Source organism: Coregonus lavaretus (assembly GCF_964263955.1).
Source record: "Coregonus lavaretus genome assembly, chromosome: 35".
Classification (NCBI taxonomy): Eukaryota; Metazoa; Chordata; class Actinopteri; order Salmoniformes; family Salmonidae; genus Coregonus; species Coregonus lavaretus.
In genome coordinates this window covers 10855530-10878769 of record NC_140022.1, presented here as the reverse complement: position 1 = coordinate 10878769, position 23240 = coordinate 10855530, and the positions used below count along the sequence as shown (strand labels likewise).

Sequence of the window (23240 nt, the reverse complement as noted above, 5' to 3'; positions counted from 1 at the left end):
CCTCTAAAGCCAGACTGCAGACTCCTCCAGACGCCCACGCACCATATGGTGGGCCCTGACCTGAGCCCTGACTCCTGACTCAGCCGTCTAGGACCGTCTGAGACCCTGAGAACAGGATGTGTCACAAGCTTAGCGTTCTGTATGTGCCTGTGTAATGGAGTCCACCCGTGAACGGCCGACCCGGTATTAGAACTCACGTTCACAACAATATTTGATAGGGCTGTTGACTAACTTACTTTAATGCAGTATCTATCTATTAGTAGGAGTATGTAGTAATATAAAAACCTGTCTAACTATAAAACATTTTTACAACTTCAAGGTTACACTTGTAACCTTTTAAGAACCACTATTTCTTAGAGCAGTGCTCTTCAATCCTGGTCCTGGGATCCACAAAGTCTAACCAAGGGCTATAGGGCTTGATGAATAGTTAATTAGTTGAATCAGGTGTTTTAGTGCTGGGCTAGCACAAAATCCTGAACACCTTGTGGCTCTCTCCAGGACCAGGATAGTTGAAAAACAGAATGTAGAGATAATGGCTTTGAGCTACTTCCTTGATGAATAGCGCCATCTAGTGACAACAGTTGGGATCCACCCTGTAGTGTGATGCCATGCCCATGCTTCTCATCCATCCACAAAGCCGTTTTAGTCACACCTTGTATAAAAGGTCAGATCCACGAAAATGTGAAGTAACACAACTTCATATGATGATTCAATCAATGTTTATTACCCAATTAAACATATTTATTCTATGGAAAGGCCAACCCACCATGGGCAGGTCTACAGTACACAACTGTCGGGAACTGGAATTACTGGTAGGTTTCCTCAACAAACTGACAGAAACTTCAGGCCTTTAAGGAGGATTTGTCTAAAACACTTTGCATAACACACATTTTTGTCCCAGTATAATTTCTTCTGACATTCCTTTTACAAAGTAGGCCTACGTAGTTGCACCTCCAATAATTTGAAATAAAATAAATTATTTAAAAGTACATTCAAGTAAACAGTAGGCTATCAACCCTGAGATTAGGTAGTGAGATATTAGCTATTCAGATTTCAGGGAAGCTCAGATATATCTCTTTAAGCCTGCGTGATGTCTGAATGGCCCAGGGATGGTTCATGTTGATGAGAGAAGACACCAGGCTGTCCACCATTGCTTTTAAACAGTCCTGCAGATCTCTCAGGTCCCGGTCCTTCTGACAGTCAGAGTCACTCATTGCCATGCGCACACAGATGTTCCTCAACTCGATGCTTTCCTACGGGGAGAGATTAGAGGCACAGATAGTACAATGAGACAGATATTTCACCGGATGTATAAATGTGAAGCATCAGGTTGGCGTCTCCGCTCACTACCAAATATGGTGATGAGAGGAAGCCCAGTGGCCGGCAGTGGGAGAATGGAGCGAGATGGATTTTGTCCGACATTCTGCTAATACAGTTTCTACAACTAAAATCTGTAACAAACAGAGTGGACTGCATTTTGTAGACTTTACCCTTTGCCAAAAGTTTCTTAAAATGGTGTTGTTTAGAAGGAGTGCAAAGGCGAATTGAGTTTTTACACACAAACACTTCACAGAGTAGGTGCTCCCTAATGGAAAATGCAAATAAATGCTAGATCGCGCCAATAGGATCTTACTAGCTCGTGCTTGGCTCTGCCCACCGCCTTGCTTGTTTGCCCACTATGATGTATTTGCTCTAGAAACAACAGGCTCTGGTCTATCAACAGGCTCTGGTCTATCTTAGTTATAAAAATCTTGGTAAAGGTGTCCGCATACATAGGTTCGGTTTGATCCTAGCAGAACTCGGCTAGGCGAAGCGAACGTCTGTGCTCGCATACTCTCTAAAGACCTTCACTTGAAAAACAAGAAAATAATCGGCAATATTAATGTTGTTTGTTCCTCTTGTGCCACCATAGCAACAACATAGCCAGTACAGTTCCTCAAAATAGCCCAAATTAATTAAGATAAATCAAGAAATCTGTAATAAATTGACGTTTTTGCCGAGGAGGTCTTTTTATGTCTACATGTTTGGTGCAGTATTTCTCAAGTGAAAAAATGTGCATTAAAACACAGATGATTTGTTTACATAGCAGGTTAGGATAACTAATGTGGACTAATCCACATAAATATTTGATAGCTAATAAAGTAAGAGAAGCAATGTTTCCTCTACTTTTTTTCAGCACTGAGCAAATTTCAGGTCTGCTGAGTGCAAACTTGAACGTTGTGAAAATTCTGTGCAACTTCCAGTGCGTTTACTGTGAACACTGAGGCTGTACCCGCTTTAGGTTACAGTTTCAGACAGTGGTCAGGTAAGCTACTGTGGCTATTTGATCATAATGTAGGCCTACCAGAGTGGCCTACCATCAAAAACAATGGAGAAATGCATCCCATAACATTTTAACATGGAAATGGCTGTTCTGTCATTCGGCCTACAGTAGCAGCCAATGTGTGGTGTTCAATGTAGGCCTACATTCCATGATACATTTTTAAAAACATGCAGGACTTGACATTAACCTGTATATCCACTTGTCCTTCAGACAAGGAGGTGACTGAACATGTTGTTGTTTGATGCAAGAAACTACTTTACAAAATAAAATGCATTATTATTACCATACAATTATTAGAGAACCAGACAAATTATGCTACCCTCTGCCTACTTAGCTTATTCAACCCTGTCTAAAAATACAACACTGCCCCTTTAAGACAAAAAAAAGCTATTTACCTGACTTGCTTTTTAAATATGTCTAGAAATGTACACGTTTTGTGATCTTGTAGGAAGCAATCATTCCCCCATTGCTGACTACAAATGATGTATAACTGGGATAATAACTCACTAACTAGCAAAGGATATGAACAAATGTGCACATGTGGCAACATGCAGCTCTCGCTCTGATCTTAAAACAAGAGCATCTACTCACCACCACTCATGCTGTAAACACAGCCCAGTTCAAAGTGAACGGCACAGATCCATATATGGCGATGGTCTATTTGCATTTAGGCCTACTGCAGCTCTGATTGGTTATGCTGCACCCGTCTGTGTAGAGTATGGCTGAGTCGTACATGTCAATGCAATAGAATCATACTCTGATGCGTTATACTTACAACAAAATCTCTTGCATAGTTAGTTTTGCATGCTAATAAGTCTTGCATGGTTTGTTTTGATTCGGTGTGTTGCATTGAAAGTGGCTAATATTGCGTTGATTCGATCACAATTCCCACAGTAAAGGGAAATGTTGATAGTGTTAACTAAGGGGGGGAAACTCTAGAAAGTTGAGTGAAGTTCAATCTCATGCTTCTCTGTGTGGGCTGATATTTCTTCTACAAGGCAGTCCTGGGAGCAGCTTAGAGGGAGCATTAAAGAGAAGTCTAACAAGATCCTTCACAGATATAATAGTCTTATTTCTAAATATGTATTTAATGTAGAAAATGAATGTCACTTTTGTGAATTGGAAAATGAGACTGGAGAGCATTTATTTTGTGATTGTTTGCATAGTGAAATATTTTGGACAGATATGAAAATATATATTAGTGACAAGATGGGTAAACCTATAAGCATTACCAAATTTGATATTCTTTTTAATTTTACATACATGCACAGAGACTGCCAATACATTGTGAATTTGTTCATTTTATTGGGAAAATGTTTAATCCATATGAAGTTCATAGGTAAAAAAAATGTTTTAATATTTTTCTAATTGATTTACAATATTATATAACATCACTAAAATATATAAATACCAAATTATCAAAGAAGTTTGTACAGTAGGCTATTTGTCAAAATGTGACTTGTCTATGGTTCCTTGTGGCTCAGTTGGTAACGCATGGCGCTTGCGTTGCCAGGGTCGTGGGTTCGATTCCAATGAGGGACCTGTACCACAGTGAATGCACTCACTACTGTAAATCGCTGTGGATAAGAGCGTCTGCTAAAATGGAACTTGCCTATAGCTAATATACTTTTCAAATGTTATTTGTCACATACAAGTGTTTAGCAGATGTTATTGCGGGTGTAGCTCCGACAGTGCAGTAATATATAACAAGTAATATCTAACAATTTCACAACATATACCCAATACACACACATCTAAGTAAGGAATGGAATTAAGAATATATACATAATTTATATGGACAAGCAATGACAGAGCGGCATGGACTAAGATACAGTAGAATATTATAGAATACAGTATGTACATATGAGATGAGTAATGCAAGATATGTAAACATTATTAAAAAGTGACTAGTGTTCATTTCTTAAAGTGGCCAGTGATTTCAATAGGCAGGAGCAGCCTCTAATGTGCTAGTGATGGCTATTTAACAGTCTGATGGCCTTGAGATAGAAGCTGTTTTTCATTCTCTCGGTCCCAGCTTTGATGCACTTGTACTGACCTCGCTTTCTGGATGATAGCGGGGTGAACAGGCAGTGGCTCGGGTGGTTGATGTCCTTGATGATCTTTTTGGGCTTCCTGTGACATCGGGTGCTGTAGGTGTCCTGGAGGGCGGGTAGTTTGCCCCCGGTAATGCGTTCGGCAGACCGCACCACCCTCTGGAGAGCCCTGCGGTTGAGGGCGGTGCAGTTGCCGTACCAGGCGGTGATACAGCCCGACAGGATGCTCTCAATTGTGCATCTGTAAAGGTTTGTGAGGGTTTTAGGTGCCAAGCAAAATTTATTCAGCCTCCTGAGGTTGAAGAGGCTCTGTTGCGCCTTCTTCACCACACTGTCTGCGTGGGTGGACCATTTCAGTTTGTCAGTGATGTGTACGCCAAGGAACTTGAAGCTTTCTACCTTCTCCACTGCAGTCCCGTCGATGTGGATAGTGGGGTGCACCCTCTGCTGTTTCCTGAAGTCCACGATCATCTCCTTTGTTTTGTTGACGTTGAGTGAGAGGTTATTTTCCTGGCACCACACTCCCAGAGCCCTCACCTCCTCCCTGTAGGCTGTCTCGTCATTGTTGGTAATCAAGCCTACTACTGTTGTGTCGTCTGCAAACTTGATGATTGAGTTGGAGGCGTGCTTGGCCATGCAGTCATGGGTGAACAGGGAGTACAGGAGGGGGCTGAGCACGTACCCTTGTGGGGCCCCAGTGTTGAGGATCAGCAAAGTGGAGATGTTGTTTCATACCTTCACCACCTGTGGGCGGCCCGTCAGGAAGTCCAGGACCCAGTTGCACAGGGCGGGGTTCAGACCCAGGGCCTCAAGCTTGATGATGAGCTTGGAGGGTACTATGGTGTTGAATGCTGAGCTATAGTCAATGAACAGCATTCTTACATAGGTATTCCTCTTGTCCAGATGGGATAGGGCAATGTGCAGTGTGATGGCGATTGCATCGTCTGTGGATCTATTGGGGCGGTAAGCAAATTGTAGTGGGTCTAGGGTGACAGGTAAGGTAGAGGTGATATGATCCTTGACTAGTCTCTCAAAGCACTTCATGATGACAGAGGTGAGTGCTACGTAGCTCTGGATTTATTCATTATTTATTTAATGTTTTTGGGGTCTTTTGTTATGTGTGATATTTGTATACTGTTTTGTACAATGTTCGTGTAATGCAAAAAATATATATTATTACAATAATTCTAGAGCTCAGACTTTCCGACCTACAAATCAGCGACGTCATGATTGGACTATTTGTTTTTGTTTTTTCGAGTTCCCAGTTCTCTTGAATGCACCATAAAAGCAGCATTGGCGCAGAGTATGCCCAAAGATAATTTTTTAAATGTCAGTCTGCTTCGTGAAGCTCCCCAAAATTAGATTTCGCTCTTAATTTAAGTTTAGGCATAAGGTTAGCAGTGTGGTTAAGGTTAGGTTCAAAATCACATTTGAAGAAGAGAAATTGTAGAAACAGGCAGGCTTTATGACTTTGTGGCTGTGGTAACTACTGACGACCGCTTAGAAACTCAGGTAAGAGCAGACAAGGAACGTTGTTTGTAATGTTTGTATACTCTATGTTTGTTCATTCTATATTGTATATTTTGAATTGCTTTACAATAAAATAAAATAAAATAATAATAAAAAAGTTTAGGATAACTAACGTGTCAGGTTAGTATCATTAACGTGGAAGGTTCGGAGAATGAGGTTAAGGTTAGGAAAAGGGTTAGGCTTAGCTACAATGCTACAGTTGTCAACAACTGTTGGTTGTCCCGACATAAAATAAACTGCCACGGACTAATGGATAGCATCAATGGGTGTAACTTGATATCAAGAAACACCTATATCAGAAAACGCCCCTAATTGCGGTCTGCAATTACACTCTTCTAAAAAAAAAAAAACCTGCTGAAGACCAAAACGAACAAAAACGACACAAAATGTCGTCATAATATATGCGCGAACTGTTTCGACTAGGAAACATATGGTAAGCTTTTAGGCCTAGCCTACATGAGTCAGTCTTAACAAATGCAGTGTTTTTTAAACATATACAAAACATTTTAATATATATTCCATACAATATTGTTTTCGCATGCATAATAATTTGTATTCCAATCTATAGCCTATCAACCAAATAGAAAGATATCAAACATTTTTGTCAAATTATGCAAACCAGCAGATGTACACCATCACTCCACCAACTCACCAATAAATTAAAATGTCATATAGAGGATAAAACACTCACTTTAGGACGCAGAAATGTCCTCAGATCCTGAAACGAACTATGACTGATTTCTTCCTCGACTGTGAGTAATTGGGTTAGAATATCGATTAGCTGCGTAATGACACTTTCACGCGCCTTTTCTGCTATTGTCCGGGCCGCGGCTGACGAGTCTTGGTTGGTTGTCACTTCTTTTAGTCCAAGTTTACTGGGCCTACTTATCGCTGTTTGGTGAGAGCGCACATTCTGTAGCAACTTCAGCGCTTCTGTTTGGTGCTCCATAGGACTGTACTGCAACGTTGCCGTCTCCATTTGGGCCGCTCTCTGTGTCGCTCTCTGTAGCGCGATTGCACCTAGGTGCGGCTGAAGTCACAAGAGTCTCCAAAATAGTCAATAGTCTCAACCTCTCCCACTCACGCGCCAATTGTTGTGCTATCGCTGGTATTTGTGGTATTTAAATGTTAATGACAGACACTTTCCCAACACACACGCACACTTTTTCAAATCTGTTTTCTTTAGTCAGCGAAAAGGGCCAGTTGGAAAATGAGGAACCAAACCTAAACACATCTAAGAACATCCCGACTGTACAAGGTTTAAACTATATAAGAGCACACATCAGCACCTTGTCCTTATGCAGATTGCAGTTACTGTGTACTCATGAAGAGCATCTGGAAAGGCTGAGAGGAGAGAAGGAGAGCAGACCCCAAACTACAGTGTATTAATGTGGGCATCTCTATTCAATAGATCCGTCTCTCTGCTATCTTTTTTTGGGGGGCATGTATTGTAGCTATGGCAGAGTTCCGGTGCTGACAGTCCCCGCCACCCCATGGCAACTCCAGGTGTCCCGCGGCAGTCACTACAACAACACAGAGCTCACCCAGGAGTCTCCCACAAATTGAATCAACCTGTTTATAATATACATTTTAGTCATTTAGCAGACGCTCTTATCCAGAGCGACATACAGTTAGTGAGTGCATACATTATATATATTTTTCATACTATTTTTCATACCCCGGTGGGAATCGAACCCACAACCCTGGCGTTGCAAACGCCATGCTCTACCAACTGAGCTACATCCCTGCCGGCCATTCCCTATTCCTCTGTAGCTCAGCTGGTAGAGCACGGTGCTTGTAACGCCAAGGTAGTGGGTTCGATCCCCGGGACCACCCATGCACAAAAATGTATGCACGCACGACTGTAAGTCGCTTTGGATAAAAGCATCTGCTAAATGGTATATTATTATTATTACCCTAGACAACGCTGGGCCAATTGTGTGCCGCCCCATGGGTCTCCCGGTCACGGCCGGCTACGACAGAGCCTGGATTCGAACCAGGATCTCTAGTGGCACAGCTAGCACTGCAATGCAGTGCCTTAGACCACTGCGCCACTCGGGAGGCTAAACATAATTTTGTCAATGTGGTTACTATGTTGAATCAACGTGGAGATCATTGGATCATCAACAAAACATTTAGGTACCGATTTATCCCTTTATGTCTACAGTATTTATAAAAAAACTTCCCACTGAGCACACAGTGGTTGAATCAATGTTGTTTCCACGTCATTTCAACGAAATGACGTTGAACCAGCGTGGAATAGATGTTGAATTGACGTCTGTGCCCAGTGGGTTAGCAAGCATATGTAGAAACATTGTTGATTCTTTGAAAACTGTCAGAACTAAAATGCCTTTGTGGAGTTCAACATTTAATTTCCTAAATTATCTCAGATTCTCAAATTATGTGCTCAAAAATAGAGACCAACTCTACATACTTAGAGCAGTCGGCAGAATCGTGAGTTCACGTCGTTGAGGTGGCCATTTTGAAAAGGTGTGTTGTCTCCAAGAAAAGGTGTGTCTTCGTTGGTGAGGTCACTGGAAGGAAAAGCAGGCGCCGTGGTTTGGCCATTCGTTGAGGTTTCCTCTTTTCTCACACTGTCTGGTTCATCTGTGTCTAAATGGGACAAGAAAGACTCCTTTATCTGGCTGTATCATATGAAACGGAATCTTTCATAACTTCTGATATGTAATGAAGGCTGTATAACTTGTCCAATAAGAAACTCATTTTGTTTTTGTTTAATAACATTTATTCCCCCTACTAGCTAGCATTTCGAACAAACCCAATTGCCTCACCTCTCTCGCTCTCTCCCGCCCCCTGCTGGTTGTCTCTGTACACGCATGGCTCTCCTGTCCCTCTGGCCATGATGGCGTCCTCAGACACACACAGGTTCTGCAGCAGGAAGTAGGTGGTCATCAGGCCTTTCCCCTTCACCTGGATCTCTCCTCTTTCCAGGATGTCAAAGCCCTTATCCTCCAGCGCACTGCGGATAGGTAGAGTTAGAGAGAATCAGAACCATAAAAACGGAGATGTTCGGCCAACTTTATTGGCAAATCTGAATGGGAGCCATGTTGGCACTACCTGTATGTGGAGGGGCTGAGGTGTATGTGGTCAGGCACACCGTGACTCTCCATGCGGGAGGCAGTGTTGACCGTATCTCCAAACAGGCAGTATCGAGGCATCTTGTCTCCTACCACACCAGCCAACACTGGACCTGTGTGCAGACCCACCCGAATCTGGTACACACACACACACACACACACACCGTCACTTCAAATCACAATTCCATAGCTTCGTTAAAGAACAACTAATTTTGGACTGTAAAGTCACCTGGATGGGTTGCCCAGTGATAGGGTTGGTCACCTCCCGGGCAGAGATACGCATCCCCAGGGCAAAGTTGGCCACCCGCTCTGCATGGCTGTCAGCTGGAATGGGAACCCCACCCACCACCATGTAGGCATCTCCAATAGTCTCCACCTGGAAGAGCCAAGGCGTTCATAGCACTCATTGAAAGGTTGGCTGCATCTCAATAGTCAAAGTATTTTTTTTCCCTTATCTCCTCTCCTTCATTCAACCTTTCATTTACCCCTTCATGTATCTCTTTCTTTCTCTCTGTATACCTTGTACACGTCATGGACGCTGGTAAGGCGGTCGAACTTGGAGTACATGGAGTTGAGCATGTTGACGATCTGGATGGGCTCGCAGGCAGCACAGATGTTGGTGAAGGTGACCACATCACTGAACAGGATGGTGCACACCTGGAACTCACCTGAAACAGGGGGAGGCAGGGAGACGTGTGAAGCAGAGATGTTTGTAACGGCCACACTTTTCATTACACAGGTCTTATACCTCATTTGAAGAGTAGAACAAAATAAAACGCAGCAGATATGCTGGCCCTGTCTGGAGGACCAGGTAGATATGGAAATGGGCAGACAATGGCATCGCACCTGCTTCCACCCTCTTTCCCTCCTTCAGCTGGTTGGCTACGTGGCGAGGCAACATGGCGTACAGCAGAGTCTCCGTCTTCTTCTTCTCCACCTCTAGGTGGCGTGAGAGGATCCTCAGCTCCTCCTATGAAATTACAACATGATAGACAAAGAGGATGAGAAAACAGTGAGATATGATGAGAAACGGACAAAGAAGGAGAGATATATGTGCCTTTTTGCGCTCTAGCTGATTGGACAGCTCCATCTCGGCCAGACGCTGTTGGTTGAGCAGGATGAGGTCTCGGGTGGTGTCGTGCTGGGCGATGTCGGAGATGTGCAGACCCCTCTCCTCCAACTCCTGCAGGCTGCGCAGCTTCGGGGAGCACAGGTACACCATGCAGCCCAGAGACTCCATCCACACCATCTGACCTGGGTACAGGTCACATTATATCTACAGTAGCTTTGATTGGACTGATCATGTCAACATCATACTTTCAGAATCTTAGCTAGCAGTCATCATCATGAATGAATGAAGTCGACAATCTACTGGCAAATCCTTTTTAATCCTTGTCATATGAGCTAGAGCTACGACCTGAAGATCACTGACATCATCATGATTCAACCTTTTTTTCCCCCGAGTTCCCAGTTGTCTTGAAAGCACCATAAATCCAGAGAATGACAGACTTTGATGACAAAGTTTGATGACAAAATTTGCCCACGAAGGACCGCCGCACCACCTTCCTGTTCAAGTGAGCACAGCACAACAAGGTGAGTCCGAAAATGTCTTGTATGCTGCTGCTTAAATGATGTAATATCCCAGGGAGATATGTATGCTGTAGCTAAGAAAGTAATACTAAGTGTATGTTGTGTAGTAAGCTGTTAGTAGCCCATGTGCCTCACCCTAATAATTTGGTCTATTTTCACCTACTGTTCTGACTTGGTGGTGCACATGTAGCCTATAATCAGTTTTTGAGAAATGTAATCATCATTTGTCTTGCCTTTTAATCATTATATGTGTTATTGTTTTTACCATCGAGGACCACTTTGGAAACAAGCGTTTTAATTAATACTTTCAAGTGATATCCTCTGGGTCCACATTGTACATTTTGTTGTATATGTCTGTTACTCAAAATAAATTAAATTCAATCAAATATTGTAAGAGCTTTCATTGTCTGCTTATATGCCCCCTTTATTTATCCTATGGTTCTGACTTGGTGTACAGGGAGAACACTGTAAGAACGGTGAGGGCTTCATGTTCTGAATTCTGTCGCTGTACATTTCAAAAGAGCTGAACAAATAGTTATATTGACTACGTCTGTCCTAGCTCGCTCATTAATGTCTTAATCGAAATGACGGATTGCCTCTTATTCGCTTGTCTTCCCCTTATGCCATAGTTTGTACATCTCAATTGTCAGTAGAAACCATATTTGTTTAAGCAAGTCAACCATAACAGCTATGTTCTTTTTTAAAGGCAGCAAATGAGGCTGAAGGAACTGTTTCGCTGCCAGACAAGGCTCTGCTGATAGCCAGGTGTAGCAGTGGTAAGATGTTGGGACTGCTGTTGGGACTCTGCTGTTGGGAAAGCTTTATGTAGGCCCTAACAGTTTGTGGGCACCGTTTGTCACCGTTATAGTACAATTAATCTATTGTTTAGTGTTGTGTAGTGGCTTTGCTGGCATGCATCCCACATTTCTTTTTTCTTGCCCCAAAAAGATTTACATGCTAAAATCGCCACTGGACACAATGCAGAGCCAACCTGCACAATCAGACCTCGGATCAGAGAAGGGGAGTTTGATTGAACCTCTGAGTTTGAGCATGGACTGATGCTGAGAGGCCAGCGGCACCATCTCCCGTCTGGTCTTCAGGACAAACTGGCTGTTGATGAACTTCCTGATGCTCTCGATGTTGAAAGTCACCTGCGGATGGACAATGCTGAAGTACTCATCCAGACGGATGTCCATCGTCTGCAGCCCAGGGACAAACTTCTGGATGTTAACCCCAGTCTGCTTCACCTTCAGCTGGGCACACAGAGAACAGAGTACTGATAACACTGTACCAATAGGACTAATAGCTGCTTTATTATCGTTTTTCATCAACTTAGAAAGATACAAGTTGCCGCTAACCAAAATAGGGAAGACTTTTACCCTAATTTGACAATTGTAAACTGTGCCTTACCTGTTTATCAAAGACAATGTGGAAAGGGAAGGCGTTGCAGAATGCTTGTTCCTCCATCCACAGCTTATCTGGATAGCAGGGTGTGAACGACTTCAGAAGGTTGTCTGTGGGGGGAAAGAGACGCAGAAGCTTCCCAATCGTTGTCATTAGATGTTCTCATATCAACATGAAAGCGTCCAACAAACTTTGCTTTTGGAGTGAACACTTCAAGTAAAGAAAGAGCCCAACCTTTTCCAAACATGACAACGCTCCTAACCATGCCCCAGCGTGATCTTTTCCCAGCAGGGCAGTGGGGCAGACTGGCACACCTGGCTCTCATCCTCTCCAATGCCGCCGCCTGATGCTGCTACCAGACCAGAGGAATACACCAGGGATCTCACACGCAACTCCTGGAGGCCACAGTCTGCTTAGTGTAGACTACTTTGCTCTTGTTTTTTAACCCTCTAGACCTCATTCTACTTTCATTCCATTATAACACATACATGTCATACTAAAACACTGCTACTTGACTCTTGTTTTGAATCATGACAAATTAAAATAACAAAATTAACTTCTCACCCTCCTATCACTCTCCTCATCCTCCTTCGTTACGTCCTTGTTCTCTCCTTCAGGCCGGAAATCCCTCTTTGACCCTCTGCTCCTCTGAGAGACCAGGAAGACCACATGCTCTTTCTTCCCTGTGCGCTCATCCTCCTCTGATTGGTTAAGGATGGTCATGCTCACTTCACTGTCAAAGAAGTCTTTGGCCACCGCCTCAATGATGCCTGCACAGAGAGAAAAGAGATACAGTAAGCTTGTTGGATTATAGGTACATTTTAGGTATGGATGATTACCGTACCTGGCACAATGTGATATAGGCCTTTCCTGTCAGAGTAGTAATGAAGCAACATCCTCCCATCATCACTCTTCTCCACACGGAACGAGGGAGCATTCATCTCCTGGAAGAAGGATATTTAGTGCATACATTAGAACAATCATCGTTTTTATCTGGGGTCTAATGTATTGAAATACATAGAAGATTATCCATTGTAGAGGCCGTAAAGAGAAGGTCACCTGGTAGGAGAGAGCCAGGTAGCTGTGAAGGGCATCCAGGTTCTCAATGAATTCCACCAGGTTCCCCCCTAGCGTACGGAGCATGGTGTCGTACCCCGACATTTTACAGAAGCTGAAGAAGTACTCCCCGAAAAGCTTCAGCACCACTTCAGAAGGCAAGTCTGTGGCCACAACACCACCACATCATCATTGTCATCACTATATCATCACCAACCGTTAAACTAAATGGTGCTTATCTCTCCCTTTTGTTTGGGACTGCGGACTGTCCCGTAATTCTAACCCTGACACCGTGTCATGTCCACAGGCTCCCTTGTGACCCCTTGGGTATAGGACACCTGGGCCACCTTTGGGTCACCTGTGCCACACCTAGAGGGCCTCAGCAGGGATGTTGTTAACACCTGACCTCACCTGGAGGGCCTCAGCAGGGACGTTGTTAACACCTGGCCTTACACACCCCCTCCCCCGAGAAGGTAGACACTCCTAACCACTGATATAAGGGTATCAAAAACACTGACCTGTGTTTCTGGTTCAAGATAAAACACAGTTATAGAATTGTAAAGAACGTAGAGACGGGTACTTACCCAGCATAGTACATGCCTCCTGCACCAGACGCAGAGTTATGACATCATCGTATATCTCATAAGTCATGAACGTGTCCTGGACCTCTGCCAGGGTCCTGAAGAGACAAAGAGAGAATTGGCATACAGTGAGGGAAAAAAGTATTTGATCCCCTGCTGATTTTGTACGTTTGCCCACTGACAAAGAAATGATCAGTCTATAATTTTAATGGTAGGTTTATTTGAACAGTGAGAGACAGAATAACAACAAAAAAATCCAGAAAAACGCATGTCAAAAATGTTATAAATTGATTTGCATTTTAATGAGGGAAATAAGTATTTGACCCCCTCCCAATCAGAAAGATTTCTGGCTCCCAGGTGTCTTTTATACAGGTAACGAGCTGAGATTAGGAGCACACTCTTAAAGGGAGTGCTCCTAATCTCAGTTTGTTACCTGTATAAAAGACACCTGTCCACAGAAGCAATCAATCAATCAGATTCCAAACTCTCCACCATGGCCAAGACCAAAGAGCTCTCCAAGGATGTCAGGGACAAGATTGTAGACCTACACAAGGCTGGAATGGGCTACAAGACCATCGCCAAGCAGCTTGGTGAGAAGGTGACAACAGTTGGTGCGATTATTTGCAAATGGAAGAAACACAAAAGAACTGTCAATCTCCCTCGGCCTGGGGCTCCATGCAAGATCTCACCTCGTGGAGTTGCAATGATCATATGAACGGTGAGGAATCAGCCCAGAACTACACGGGAGGATCTTGTCAATGATCTCAAGGCAGCTGGGACCATAGTCACCAAGACAACAATTGGTAACACACTACACCATGAAGGACTGAAATCCTGCAGCGCCCGCAAGGTCCCCCTGCTCAAGAAAGCACATATACAGGCCCGTCTGAAGTTTGCCAATGAACATCTGAATGATTCAGAGGAGAACTGGGTGAAAGTGTTGTGGTCAGATGAGACCAAAATGGAGCTATTTGGCATCAACTCAACTCGCCGTGTTTGGAGGAGGAGGAATGCTGCCTATGACCCGAAGAACACCTTCCCCACCGTCAAACATGGAGGTGGAAACATTATGCTTTGCGGGGGACAGGACAACTCCACCGCATCAAAGGGACGATGGACGGGTCCATGTACCGTCAAATCTTGGGTGAGAACCTCCTTCCCTCAGCCAGGGCATTGAAAATGGGTCGTGATTGGGTATTCCAGCAAGACAATGACCCTAAACACACGGCCAAGGCAACAATAATGAGAACCTGTTCTCAACTGGCTTACCTGGTTAAATAAAGGTGAAATAAAAAAAAATAAAAAAATAAAAAAAGGAGTGGCTCAAGAAGAAGCACATTAAGGTCCTGGAGTGGCCTAGCCAGTCTCCAGACCTTAATCCCATAGAAAATCTGTGGAGGGAGCTGAAGGTTTGAGTTGCCAAACGTCAGCCTCAAAACCTTAATGACTTGGAGAAGATCTGCAAAGAGGAGTGGGACAAAATCCCTCCTGAGATGTGTGCAAACCTGGTGGCCAACTACAAGAAACGTCTGACCTCTGTGATTGCCAATAAGGGTTTTGCCACCAAGTACTAAGTCATGTTTTGCAGAGGAGTCAAATACTTATTTCCCTCATTAAAATGCAAATCAATTTATAACATTTTTGACATGCGTTTTCCTGGATTTCTTTGTTGTTATTCTGTCTCTCACTGTTCAAATAAACCTACCATTAAAATTATAGACTGATCATGTCTTTGTCAGTGGGCAAACGTACAAAATCAGAAGGGGATCAAATACTTTTTTCCCTCACTGTACTCATGTCCTGAATCATTTCATATTTATATCAACAATTACTTAGTACACAAAACACCAGACCTCAGTTTCTCCCATGTTTCTTCACCAAATTTCTCAATGACCAGAGATTTCAGACAGGTGTTTATGAATCCGTACTGCAAACACAAACAGCGAAGAAGAAAAGCGATATGAGATATTATACTTGTCAAAAGCAAAACTAGAATGAGTTGATGTTAAAATCAACAAACAGACATCTTGGTACTCACCATCTCTCAGCTATCTCTCTGTCCTCGTCCTCCTGGTTTGTACTCTCTATGTACGGAACACTCACTCACTCACATACACACATACACACACACACACACACACAGATGATGGAATTACTCTGCCACCACATGGTGAAAATGTGACATTGCATGGCAACCAGTCCTTTCTTCTTGCACGAATCCTGTCTTCAATACTTCCAATGATTTTATTATTCTCAATGTGTATTCTTTTTCTTGGTAGTTGATACAATATACACAGAGTGTATAAAACATGACATAGGATGACCAAGTGAATCCAGGTGAAAGCAATGATCCCTTATTGATGTCACCCTTTAAATCTACTTCAATCAGTGTAGATAAAGGGGAGGAGACAGGTTAAAGAAGGATTTATAAGCCTTGAGACAATTGAGACATGGATTGGATTGTGTATGGGTGCCATTCAGAAGGTGAATGGGCAAGACAAAAGATTTAAGTGCCTTTGAACGAGGTATGATAGAAGGTGCCACGCACACCGGTTTGAGTGTGTCAAGAACTGCAACACTGCTAGGTTTTTCACGCTCAACAGTTTCCCATGTGTATCAAGAATGGTCCACCACCCAGAGCACATCCAGCCAACTTCACACAACTGTGGGAAGCATTGAAGTCAACATGGGCCAGCATCCCTGTGGGACGCTTTCAACACCTTGTAGAATCCATGCCCCGACGAACTGAGGCTGTTCTGAAGGCAATAGTAGGAAGGTGTTCCTAATGTTTTGTTAACTCAGTGTATGTCTTTATATCAGTAGTATAGAACACTCACACAGTTGCCTGAACTTTTATTGGTTGGAAGTCCTTGTCCATGGTCCTGAAATAGTGTCGAGGTCAATGTTTTGCAGGCTGCATGTGAGATGAAGGGTTAATAGCCTTATTGCATTTGGCCTATTTGAGGTACATAACGCATTACAGTGTTTGGATGCAAAAGTACGCTGTTTTATTTTTCTAATATATGAGGATTACTTGACATAGTCTGCAAAAACCATAAACAGTTGTAAAGTTTAGACGCCTGTCTTTTCCAACTGTTTTCATGACTGAACACGTGATAGATTAGGCCCTGTATTTTGTAGTGGCAATATAAACTACACTGTTATGTTTTGAATCCCAACGATTTCAAAGAAACAATTATGATTGCGCTGCCTATGCTTTCCCACAAGCTATAAATGCTGTTGTTCCCCCAGTTACATTTTACAAGTGTCACAACACATCACGTGTAACACAAGACAAGACAAAACAAGACAAGTCACTAAATTTTTAAAACTGGTACTTCCTGGTATGCCTTCCAAAAAACAAATGGCTCCCTAAAGTAAAGTTACTTTGATCATTGTTGTAAAAGGTGGATTTGCTCATGATCAAAGTAATGTTCATGTTCAGTTTGTCTGAAATTTTCAGACCCCTCAAGGAGGGTCAAATGTCAAGATGATTTGGAATCAAACAAACATTGATTTGGAGTGAACTATCACGTGAATTACTTTTTTAACTCCCTCAGGACATTATGTCACAGCAATTTTTATTTTACAATGATCAGTCAGTCATAGCAGTTGGCAATATTTTTTGTTAATCTTTCATTCAATGTACTTTTCCAAAATAAATCCCCTCCATCAGTAAAGTGCTTATATGTGGTGTGTAAAAAGAGACCGTAGAGAAATCATTCCCAGACCATCTCTGGTGTAACTTCAGGATGAGAAGAATCAATAGCCTACAGCAGAATCAAGTGCAGCATTGCCAAAGGAGAAGCAGGTAAGACCTTGAAAGTGTATTTCTTTAAATACAGAGTTTTGAGCTTTTTGTGTTAGATGGGTTTTGTAATCAGTATAAGTAATTTGACTTGGAGGGTAATGAAATAACAACGCTGTAAATTATAAGCTAGAGACACTAAAACACAGATAAAATACAGTTTAGAGCATGGAGGCTTTTCAGTTGTAATATGAATAACACTTCAACTACAGCGGAACATACGGTATAAACTCATCCTATATTTACTGTCTTGTTCTACACAGGGATGTTGTGTGAGCTCACTCTGGGGCATGGATCACCATGAAGACTTGGAGAGAGAACCCACTCCTCAGCACGCCTCCCTATCAGAGCCAACATCAGAAAACAACAGATACCGGGGCAGTTTCTACCCTCATCTCTCCAAATGCGCCAACATCGAGGTCGATGACAGAGAAAATAAGGAAAACCATACAAGGAAAGAGGTGGGGAACCAGAGATCGTCTCATCAAGAAAAGAGACTGGTCCCAGGAGACCAAGTAGTGAGGAATATGGCATCATCACCTCATTCTACAGAGCGGTTTGGACCAACAGGGAGAGGGAAGTCATCAGGAGCCGGACGGACACCGGTACCCTGTCAGCCGTCATCTCCAAGCCTGACGCAGAGTCAAACTAAAAACGATGTAGTGTAAAGCCCGCCTCTTCATTCTCCATGGACACATTTAACAGTGGCTTATGGAACAAGGCTATTTATTTTGTATGTTATTTTATTATCCTTCATAACCTGTGCTTGTTATCCTGTTCAACCCTTCCTGTGAATTAAATAGCCCCATAGGCCTATTGCTTATTCCATTTCTTTGATTGAAGGATGTTCATTTATTGGCTGTGAATGTGCAGTGTTTATACATCGTTTTTTCAACTATTTATTATTGATGGAGACGAAGCCAGCCTTCACATTCACCATCACTGGAACACTGTAACAGGATAGCATGGAATTAATCATGTACTGCCCAACAACCTGCCCGCTTGACCCCATCCCCTCCTCTCTTCTCCAGACCATCTCCGGTGACCTTCTCCCCTACCTCACCTCGCTGATCAACTCATCCTTGACCGCTGGCTATGTCCCTTCCGTCTTCAAGAGAGCGAGAGTTGCACCCCTTCTCAAAAAACCAACACTCGATCCCTCTGATGTCAACAACTACAGACCAGTATCCCTTCTTTCTTTTCTTTCCAAAACTATTGAGCGTGCCGTCTTTAGCCAACTCTCTTGCTATCTCTCTCAGAATGACCTTCTTGATCCAAACCAGTCAGGTTTCAGGACTGGTCATTCAACTGAGACTGCTCTTCTCTGTGTCACGGAGGCTCTCCGCACTGCTAAAGCTAACTCTCTCTCCTCTGCTCTTGTCCTTCTAGACCTGTCTGCTGCCTTTGATACTGTGAACCATCAGATCCTCCTCTCCACCCTCTCTGAGCTGGGCATCTCCGGCGCGGCTCACTCCTGGATTGCATCCTACCTGACCGGTCGCTCCTACCAAGTGGCGTGGCGAGAAGCTGTCTCCGCACCACGTGCTCTCACCACTGGTGTCCCCCAGGGCTCAGTTCTAGGCCCTCTCCTATTCTCCCTATACACCAAGTCACTTGGCTCTGTCATATCCTCACATGGCCTCTCCTATCATTGCTACGCTGACGATACACAACTAATCTTCTCCTTTCCCCCTTCTGATAACCAGGTGGCGAATCGCATCTCTGCATGTCTGGCAGACATATCAGTATGGATGACGGATCACCACCTCAAGCTGAACCTTGGCAAGACGGAGCTGCTCTTCCTCCCGGGGAAGGACTGCCCGTTCCATGATCTCGCCATCACGGTTGACAACTCCGTTGTGTCCTCCTCCCAGAGTGCAAAGAGCCTTGGCGTGACCCTGGACAACACCCTGTCGTTCTCCGCTAACATCAAGGCGGTGACCCGATCCTGCAGGTTCATGCTCTACAACATTCGGAGAGTACGACCCTGCCTTACACAGGAAGCGGCACAGGTCCTAATCCAGGCACTTGTCATCTCCCGTCTGGATTACTGCAACTCGCTGTTGGCTGGGCTCCCTGCATGTGCCATTAAACCCCTACAACTCATCCAGAATGCCGCAGCCCGTCTGGTGTTCAACCTTCCCAAGTTCTCTCACGTCACCCCGCTCCTCCGCACACTCCACTGGCTTCCAGTTGAAGCTCGCATCTGTTACAAGACCATGGTGCTTGCCTATGGAGCTGTGAGGGGAACGGCACCTCTGTACCTTCAGGCTCTGATCAGTCCCTACACCCAAACGAGGGCATTGTGTTCATCCACCTCTGGCCTGCTGGCTCCCCTTCCTCTGCGGAAGCATAGTTCCCGCTCAGCCCAGTCAAAACTGTTCGCTGCTCTGGCACCCCAATGGTGGAACAAGCTCCCTCACGACACCAGGACAGCGGAGTCACTCACCACCTTCCGGAGACATTTGAAACCCCACCTCTTTAAGGAATACCTGGGATAGGATATAGTAATCCTTCTACCCCCCCGCCCCTCCCCCCATAAAAAAATAATAAAATAAAATAAATAAATTTGGAAAGTGGTTATCCCACTGGCTATAGTGTGAATGCACCAACTTGTAAGTCGCTCTGGATAAGAGCGTCTGCTAAATGACGTAAATGTAAATGTAAATGTACTCTATTCTGTATTGATGTTAGGATAGGCCTGCACTTGTTTCTTATCATTGTTCCTTTCCATTCAATGTAGGTCCATTCTAGATAGTGAAGATAGATATTAGGTCTATGCAATTTCTATCTAGGTCTATGAAAATACTATTCTGTAGATGTTAGTTACCATAACTGCCCTCAGATCCAGGTTCATAAGGAAGGACTTATGAGAGTAAAATTCTGTTGTACATTTATGTTCAGTCATTTTTCTTAGAAACAGCACACCACATTTTGCTAACATTTTCTCCGTTTTATTTCATTTGAAAGTTGCTATTGTCACTCCACCAGAACACAAGTCTAGACTATTCAATGATTACCACCATTTCATATGGGCACAACATACAGTGCCTTCAGAATGTATTCACACCCCTTGACTTATTCCACATTTTGTTGTGTTACAGCCTGAATACAAAATTGATTAAAAATATTACACCCATCGACACACAATACCCCATAATGACAATGTGAAAACATGTTTTTAGAAATTCTTGCAAACGTATTGAATATTAAGTACAGAAATATCTCATTGACATAAGTATTCACACCCCTGAGTCAATACATGTTAGAATCACCTTTGGCAGTGATTACAGCTGTGAGTATTTCTGGGTAAGTCTCTAAGAGCTTTGCACACCTGGATTGTACAATATTTGCCCATTATTCTTTTAAAAATTATTCAAGCTCTGTCAAGTTGGTTGTTGATCATTGCTAGACAGCCATTTTCAAGTCTTGCCATAGATTTTCAAGCCGATTTAAGTCAAAACTGTAACTAGGCCACTTAGGAACATTCAATGTCATCTTGGTAAGCAACTCCAGTGTATATTTTGCCTTGTGTTTTAGGTTATTGTCCTGCTGAAAGGTGAATTTGTCTCCCAGTGTCTGTTGGAAAGCAGACTGAACCAGGTTTTCCTCTAGGATTTTGCCTGGGCTTAGATCTATTCCTTTTCTTTTTATCCTAAAAAACTCCCTAGTCCTTGCCGATGACAAGCATACCCATAACATAATGCAGCCACCACCATGCTTGAAAATATGAAGATGATACTAAGTGATGTGTTGTGTTGGATTTGCCCCCAACATAACGCTTTGTATTCAGGACATAAAGTTAATGTATTTGCCACATTCTTTACAGTTTTACTTTTGTGCCTTATTGCAAACAGGATGCATGTTTTGGAATATATTTATTCTGTAAAAGCTTCCTTCTTTTCACTTGTCATTTAGGTTAGTAGTGTGGAGTAATTACAATGTTGTTGATCTATTCTCAGTTTTCTCCTATCACAGCCATTAAACTCTGTAACTGTTTTAAAGTCACCATTGGCCTCATGGTTAAATCCCTGAGCGGTTTCTTTCCTCTCCGGCAACTGAGTTAGAAAGGAGGCCTGTATCTTTGTAGTGACTGGGTGTATTGATACACCATCCAAAGTGTAATTAATAACTTCACCATGCTCAAAGGGACATTCAATATCTGAAATCAAATCAAATCAAGCTTTATTTATACAGCACATTCCAGACATGGAATGCAAGTCAATGTGCTTCACAGGAAAAAACAAATAAATAAACAATGAAAATAAAAGCTGAAATATTTACTACACAACAAACATAAGTTAAAAAACAAAAGAATGACACACAACTGAACAACTAAAAAGCATTCTATGGAAAAGCAAAGCTAAAGATATGTGTTTTAAGATATTTTTGTAATATGTCCACAATTTCGGCCCCCCTCAGGTTCCCTGGCAGGCTATTCCAGAGGCTGGGGGCATAATAACTAAAGACTGCCTCTCCATGCCTCTTGGTCCTAGGCTTTGGGATAGTTAAAAGGCCAGTGGTGGAGGACCTGAGGGACCTACTGGGTACATAACTTAAAAGCATGTCTGACATGTGTTGGGGTGCACAATCGGGGATTGATTTAAAAACCAATGGAAGAATCTTAAAATGAATTCTAAAACTCACAGGCAGTCACTGCAGAGATCTTAAAATCAGTGTAATGTGTTCTCTCTGTCTGGTCGTGGTCAGTACCCATGCTGCAGCATTCTGTATGTTTTGCAGTTGACCAATGGCTTTCTTGGGTAGACCATACAGGACAGCATTGCAGTAGTCAAAACTCCTTGTAGTAAAAGCATGGATGAGTCTCTCTGTATAATTAGCCCGTCTGGCATTTCTAATTGCCTTGTTATATATGCCAAGTTGCTCTCTCAGAATATTATAATGGACCTGCAACTTTGAGTTTCTCCACTTCTGCTCTGCCTTTCTGCAATTTCTCTTTAATTTATTAGTTTCCTCACTCATCCAAGGGGCTCTCCATTTGGATGTGGCCTCTTTCATTGATGCCACAGGAGCTATGGCGTCAATGGTTGCCCTTAATTTGCTATTAAAGTTACCAACTAAATCATCACAAGAGGAAGGCAGAATAGGGGATGGAGTATTGTTCATACACTCAATAAAATCTGTAGCAAGGTAAGATAGCATTTCTTAATAATGCGTTCAGTATTATCCTCTGCTATGGGCAACAAGGTAGTAAGAAATACAAAGTGGTGATCAGATAAAGCAACACCAACAATAGAGGATATGTCAATAGAAAGTCCCTTGGTAATAATCAGGTTCAGAGTATGGCCGCGGTTATGGGTTGGCCCAGTAACATGTTGGATAAAGTCCATAGAGCTCAAAAGATTCATAAAATCAATGGCCTTGGAGTCAGTCTCTTTGTCAACATGAATATTAAAATCGCCCAACACAATGATTTTATCATAGTTCTCAAGGACAATAGAAAATAGTTCAGATAAATTAGTAAAGAAAGTGGGGCAGTGCTTTGGTGGCCTATACGGGGTTATGGCCAGCACTGGTGGCTGACATTTAAACAGTATAGCATGATGCTCAAAAGACCCAAAGTCGCCAAACAATATGTCCTTACAGCTGACAGCATTAGTAAAAAATAGAGACTGCCCCCCCCACCCTTTTCCCCTTTTCTGATAGAGTATGAAAAGGTGTAGTCCGGGGGGAGGCTTCAATAAGAGCAGTTTGATGACAGCCATGTTTCAGTGAGAAACACGCAATCAACTTTGCGCTCAGGTCATGAGGTCATTCACAAGAAAGGTTTTACTT

The 23240-nt window shown here is 43.0% G+C and overlaps 1 protein-coding gene across 1 annotated transcript; it reads right to left on the bottom strand.

Moving 5' to 3' along the window:
- Positions 1–1098: 1098 nt before the first annotated feature.
- On the bottom strand, positions 1099–13715 carry LOC311109644 (guanylate cyclase soluble subunit beta-2-like). The gene is made up of 15 exons (XM_084152597.1): positions 13640–13715; positions 13059–13219; positions 12844–12943; positions 12564–12769; positions 12234–12348; positions 12006–12109; positions 11632–11848; positions 10063–10259; positions 9852–9975; positions 9525–9673; positions 9235–9381; positions 8986–9140; positions 8700–8887; positions 8342–8520; positions 1099–1253 (listed from the first exon to the last, which is right to left on the bottom strand). The coding sequence occupies exons 1-14, from the start codon at positions 13704–13706 to the stop codon at positions 8342–8344; spliced, it is 2109 nt and encodes a 702-aa protein (XP_084008723.1). The 5' UTR covers positions 13707–13715; the 3' UTR covers positions 1099–1253.
- Positions 13716–23240: the final 9525 nt, after the last annotated feature.

Excerpts from the sequence above, each read along its gene's own strand:
- LOC311109644 (XM_084152597.1), bottom strand. The coding sequence starts at position 13,706 with ATGACTTATGAGATATACGATGATGTCATAACTCTGCGTCTGGTGCAG. Across the intron at positions 11,849-12,005 it reads ACATTGTCTTTGATAAACAG|CTGAAGGTGAAGCAGACTGG; the intron begins GTAAGGCACAGT and ends CTGTGTGCCCAG. Across the intron at positions 9,382-9,524 it reads GCGTCCATGACGTGTACAAG|GTGGAGACTATTGGAGATGC; the intron begins GTATACAGAGAG and ends TGGCTCTTCCAG.